The sequence below is a fragment of the Chrysemys picta genome, chromosome 3, assembly GCF_011386835.1.
Source record: "Chrysemys picta bellii isolate R12L10 chromosome 3, ASM1138683v2, whole genome shotgun sequence".
Taxonomy (NCBI): Eukaryota; Metazoa; Chordata; order Testudines; family Emydidae; genus Chrysemys; species Chrysemys picta.
The window spans coordinates 184,989,120-184,995,119 of record NC_088793.1 but is presented as its reverse complement, the minus strand read 5'-3'; the positions used below and the strand labels follow the sequence as shown (position 1 = coordinate 184,995,119).

At 43.8% G+C, this 6,000-nt stretch overlaps 1 protein-coding gene across 11 annotated transcripts in view; it reads left to right on the top strand.

Annotated features, from left to right (window-relative positions):
* Window positions 1-363: 363 nt before the first annotated feature.
* PPP4R3B (protein phosphatase 4 regulatory subunit 3B) overlaps window positions 364-6,000 on the top strand; it is an 83,382-nt gene continuing 77,745 nt past the window's right edge. For 8 of the 11 annotated variants that reach the window (XR_010600249.1, XM_065590801.1, XM_024106010.3 and 5 more), the window contains exons 1-2: window positions 364-799; window positions 2,123-2,178. Coding sequence is in view for 9 of the 11 variants with exons in the window: in XM_065590801.1 (XP_065446873.1) it covers window positions 658-799; window positions 2,123-2,178 (198 nt within the window). In the remaining 2 variants the exon portion in view is untranslated. Of the gene's footprint in view, window positions 800-1,244; window positions 1,264-2,122; window positions 2,179-6,000 lie in introns of those variants that run through there. The other 3 variants (XM_065590802.1, XM_042842645.2, XM_065590805.1) reach the window with 2 other exon arrangements.

Here is a 6,000-nt window from a genome sequence, read left to right as displayed (position 1 = left end):
CTTAGTTCATGGGGACAGTGGGCTCGGGGCCCTAGAGTGGCTGTTGGGGGCAGCAGGATTGTGATTGTCAGGGGCAGTGGTTGCACTGTGTCCATGGATGCTGGAACAATTTGTATGGGGTGTGTGTATGTGTGCTGAGAGCCATTGAACCAAATTGTGAACCGTATGTAATGGAAACTACTCCAAGACAGTGGTGCTACTGCATGCCTAGTTCTAGCACCTCTGAAAAGGGGGTGGATTCTGTCCCTGGACTCTGAAAGGGGGGGAGGGGCTGAGGTCAGTGGTGGGAGGGTGTTATAGTGTGTGGGAGAGGGGGAGGTGGACTCAGGGCGGGTATTTATAGCCCGCCCCCTCCGTCCTTTCAGCACCAGCGCGTGGGCTCTCGGCCACCGTAGCCCCTGCGAGTGGAGCCCGTGGCACGCGCTGCTGAAAGGAAGAGAAAGGCAAGAGAGTCGGGTTACAAGATGGCGGCCGCACTGTGGTAGTTGCTGAGGCGGCGGCGCGGAGTGAGGGGGCCGGGCTGGGGGCTCAACTTTCCCCTCTTGCCTTCAAGGAGCCATGAAAAGCGGCGTGTTAAAGACCCCGCGCTGCCCGTGAGCGACTTCCCGACCCCGCGGAGGCGGCGAACCGGCGCGGAGGCCCTGGTCGGGCTGCACCATGTCGGACACCCGGCGGCGGGTGAAGGTCTATACCCTCAATGAGGACCGGCAATGGGACGACAGGGGCACCGGGCACGTCTCCTCCACCTACGTGGAGCGGCTCAAGGGGATGTCGCTGCTGGTGCGGGCCGAGTCGGACGGTGAGAGCGGAGCCAGGAGCTGCGGGCAGGCCTAGGCCCTGCCTGCCGGGAAGGTGGCCTGCGCTTTGGCCCCCATGGTGCCATTCCTACCCCAGCCGGTTACTACCCGACTCACACGTTCACAGGGTTGGGTCTGGCTGCTGGGACAACGGGACTGGGGAAGGGGAGAAAATGTGACAACTCCCCCGCCCAGCGACCCGCAAACACTGACCCCACCACAGCCTCCTAGTCTGGCCTTGTCTTGCCCCAGCAAAGCCCCAGGCACTGACACGCCATTCCTCCGTGGGTCGGGCTTATTAGAGGGAGTCTCCCCCGTTCCCTGAGAGGCAGCGTCTCTGGGGGACTTCTTTCTCCAAACTTACTTTCTCCACCCAGTGAGGCCGAGTGTGGTCTGCACTGAAGTGACTCCAAACGCTTCCTTAACGTTACCGCCAGTGACTGAGTCTGCCAGCCCTTACCTAGCAGTGAGTGACGATGAAGTCTATTTAAGCGACACCCCTTGTTCAAAATTTCTTTTATAAGTATTCCCAGATTAAAAAAAAAACAGAATATTGATTTTTTTTCTTTTCTGAATGGGGTTTTCCTTTTTCTTGTATGTGCAGGGAATTTCTTTTTGTAAATTCTCTGTTTTGGAAAGGTGAAACTCGCTGGTGTGTGGTTTTTTTGTTTGTGTTGCTTGCTTTTTTTTAATTGTGTGTTTAAGTTCACCTAGAAAAACTTTTTTTTTTTTTTTTTTAAGAAGGAAAAAAATCATAGTGACAACTTTGTCAGCTGACAGGTGCTAATGTGCTAAATAAACCTTCTGAGATCTGGTATAGATTACTTCAGACTTGTTGCCAGGATACATATGTTACTTACACACAATAAAGTCTTTGGGTTTAGAGTCTAGATTTTTCATTTCTGAAGGGCACCTCAAGGAGATGAGAGCAAAAAATGCACATTCTTGTGTGGGCAAGTAAATTTTTATCATAAACTCTTTGTTATAATTTAGTACTAGTTAGCATTTATTTATAAAATGTTCTCCGCAGTTGTCAGATTACTGCACAGGACAGCAGAAAAATAGCAATACACAGAACATTGACTCTAAAGTAAATTAAATTGTGTTTTAAATTTAAATAATATTTTATTTTGGCTTTGTCTGTTACCTGGCTTATTCAGCAGGTGTAGGGATTTCCATTAAAATGCAAAATATTCTCTTGGACTGGCTAGAAGATTTGATTTAATTAAATATAATATATTTATTGGCACATGGCAAGTTATAAGAGCCATGGAGATTTTTGTTTTATTAAACTTCCTAAATATAACTCCTTATCACCTTTTCAGGTTCTCTATTGTTGGAATCAAAGATAAATCCAAACACTGCATATCAAAAACAGCAGGCAAGTATCCGCTTTTTTTTGTCCTATCATTTCGCACTGAATTTGGCACAAAAATTAATGCTGATTTACAGAAAAGGGCAAAAGGTTTACTGTACAGGTTTGCTGCTGCTGTTTGTTTTCTGTGCAGGTTGAAAAATTGTTTGCAAACTTTGAAAAATTGTACTTCTATTAGTACTATAATTTAAGGTGTTTGAAAAGGGCTGTTGATTGTTAGGCATTTTGGGGAATATCTTAAACTCACGAAAGGAAGAATACTTCAATTACATGTATACTCCATATTCCTTTTTATTTCTGCTATTAACCCATTAACATACTGGTTATTTCTTTAGTTCTTTCTCTGAAAATGATATCCAGGAATTCGCCTGTACAATGTGACTTTTATTATTATTGTTCAGGCGCACCTGCTAGCCTAACCTAACTAAGCTGACTAGCCAGGGTTAAATACACTTGCACACAACCATCTTTTGAGGGCATGCTTTCTGTAAATCAAAAGAATAAAACAGTTTAGCACTGTATTTAACATATTGTCAACCTTCTAGTCATCCATTTTTAAAAAATCATGTACTATGTTTCTCTTGCTTTTTCTATAACAGATAGGAAAAGACAATGTTGTTCTCATTAGTTTTTTGCTACTTTTCTTTTTCTATCCATCCCCTTTTTCTCGTATCTATTACCATAGTTTCCGAGCACTTCCCGCCAGTAAAACACAGTAATACTTTTCCACCCTTGCCACAAAGCGGCAAGTTGAGGTTTTGTAATTAATACAAAAATATGAGACTATGTTGCAAGAGAACTTTAGTCAACAGGTTTGCATTTAGTTCTGAATGCAGCAAGATTATTGATCAACATTATTTGATCTGGCAATGAGGTCCATAGTCTTGGCGCCAGTTCCCGTGAAGATTCTTCATCTCCCATCTTCACAAGTTTCTATCTACTGGATGGTGGTTTAATTGCTTCAGTAGAGTATAGCTGTTGTGGGGAGGTCATGATTGCAGGGGGGAGGGATGGTTTCTAAGATAGTTGAGTCCATTTTTGTGCTGCATTTTGAAAATCAAGATAGCTTTGGACTGGACTCTGTGTTGAGTAGAGTTAGTGCACAGAGAATTAATACTGAATGCAATATATCGAATGCAGATTGTGTTGCTGAACAGGTCTGTTCTGAATTCTCTCTTTAAGATTTCATATTGCCGCCTATCACTCTAGCGTCTGAGAACCTGCCATATAAAATCAATAGGACTTCAGGTGGCAGGGGTCAGGCTTGGGCAAGTCTACACACCAGCTGACTTTGGGGCCCCAACCCACAGTTTGAGAACTGTTGGAATATACTGATGCACAATTGTTTGCTTTTTGTACAGTAAAAATATTTGCAAACTCTTAATCTGTTAAATACACAAATAAAATATTTAACCTTCTTCTTCTAAGGGTATGTATGTATGTACTGCAAATTAAGGTATAATTGTAGCACAGGTAGGCATACCTATGCTAGCTTGGGTAACAATAGTAGTGAATTTGTGGCAGCATGGGCTTCAGTGTGGCTAGCCACTCCAGCACAAGCCTGATATGGACCCTGAGTATGTACTCAAGTTGCAACCCCATGCCAGGGTCCATGTCTTCATTGCAATTATTACCTGAACTAGCTAGGTTAAATTTAACAGTGATATCCCTACCCACACTATAGTTACACCTGCATTTGTGGTGTGGATGTACCTAAGTTTGTATTGGCACACATGCTGCAGAAAAAATTATCTTCAAATTACAATAAGCAAAAACAAATTGTAGACTTGAATTGAAAAGGTGCAATACTAGTTTTGCTGAATATAACCCATATAAACATGATTTTAAAATAAAATTTAAACGCTTCCAGGTAAAATTTTAGAGGAATTATTGCATTTAATATATTTAAGGATATTGTCGCTTTACAAAAAATAATTTATATCATGTGAAAAGTGCAGTTTGACAACAGAATCTGAAACAGCGTAGGCATCAGCAATGTAGAGTTCTCTACACTGCTGCAGGAGCGTGTTCAAGCATGATTTGGGGTATGTCATCCACATAGAGTTAAATTGAGTAAACTGCACTCAAGTTAGCCCTAGTGAGAGTGACCACATTGTGAAATAACACTTGAGTTGTGTTTGTACTGGTACAGTATTCGTGTGTGGCACTTAGGCTTCTGGGGGCACATCTTATGGTTCTTAGTGCTGCAGTATGCTGAGTCTATAAATTCTTTTTCAGTGTATTGTGGGAGAACTTGTCTGTTATTTCTGGGCATATGGCAGAAGTGGTGTTAGTCTGGCAACACTAAGGGCTGGTCTACACTGGGGGGAGCGGGGGATCGATCTAAGGTACGCAACTTCAGCTATTAGAATACCGTAGCTGAAGTCGACGTATCTTAGATCGATTTACCTCTGGCCCTCAGGCACAGGATCGACGGCCGCGGCTCCCCCGTCGACTCCACTTCCACCTCTCGCTCTGGTGGAGTTCCGGAGTCAACGGGGAGCACGTTTGGGGATCGATTTATCACGTCTAGACGAGACGCGATAAATCGATCCCGATAGATCGATTACTACCCGCCAATCCGACGGGTAGTGAAGACATACCCTAAATTAAAATTGGTTTATGCCAGAGGTTGGGCATGGGACTCTCATTTTGGAAGGAGGCCGATGTAGGGTATGAGATGCAGTGGTGGGCATTTTTGTGCTGACTCTTTCCCAGGAGAAAGCAGCAGTGTGGTGTGTTTTTCTCTCACCCCCCCCCCCCCCCACCCCAAGAAGAGCACACAGGCTGCATACAGAGACGCTGGGGGATTGTGGAAACTACTGGAAGACTAGCTGCATTTGAGTGGCGGTAGCCTGTATCTGCACTTCAAAGTGGTCATGTTAGCATCTGACAATTTGTGTTCATTTGGGTTTTAACCTATACTCCCTGTTGTACCTGCCAACTCAAGTTAATGGCAGCACTATACTTGAGTGAAGGATTTTTTGTGTGTGGATTGGGGTCAAATTAGGGACAACACTCAAGCTTCAGCAGGAATTAACTTTGCATCTCTTAAGATGAGAAAGTAATTAAGTTTCTGTGCCTCTTCACTCTTTGGCAACTATGCTATGGCCTTAATTAAAAGTTAGATCAACATAGCTGGCTCTCAGGGGTGAGAAAAATTCACACCCTTGAAAGCCATAGCTATGTCAACCTAACCTCTGATATAAACGCAGCTAGGAAGAATTCTTCTGTGAACCTAGTGACTGCCTCTTAGGGAGGTGGATTACGTACAGCAACAGAAAAGAAAATCTATATAGCAGCAGTACCATAGCTATGCTACTGTAGCACTCACTGTGTAGACATGGCCTAAGAATGGTAGTTGTGTGCTCTCTTTATTTTATGAGGAATCTGTCTGTCAGGGACTAAATAGGTGACCTTCAACATAATGAACACCTGTTAAATGGTGATGGGCTTGATCATTTTTTCTGTTCTTCTATGCACAGAGGAAAGCTAGATCAGGTGCTTCTGAGATAAGAAGGCAGGGAGGAGCTGTGCTAGCTCTGGCATTCTTTCCCTTTCTCCTTTTCATTCCCATGGAAGACTCTCCAGAGTTGCACTGGGTATGTCAAAACTAGGCAGCCCTTTGCTTCCCCCCCCCCTTTTTTTAACCATGAGTTAATTGCTAAATCATTTGTTACAAAATTCAGGCTACAAGTGATCCGTAGGATGAAGAAAAAACACTTAGAGCCTCGGTCAGATGTGTGTGGGGTGTCCACACTAGCCTTTAGAAATTTGTGAAGTACCTCAAGTTAAGTGGCAATGTCTATCTTGTCTACACAATAAAAT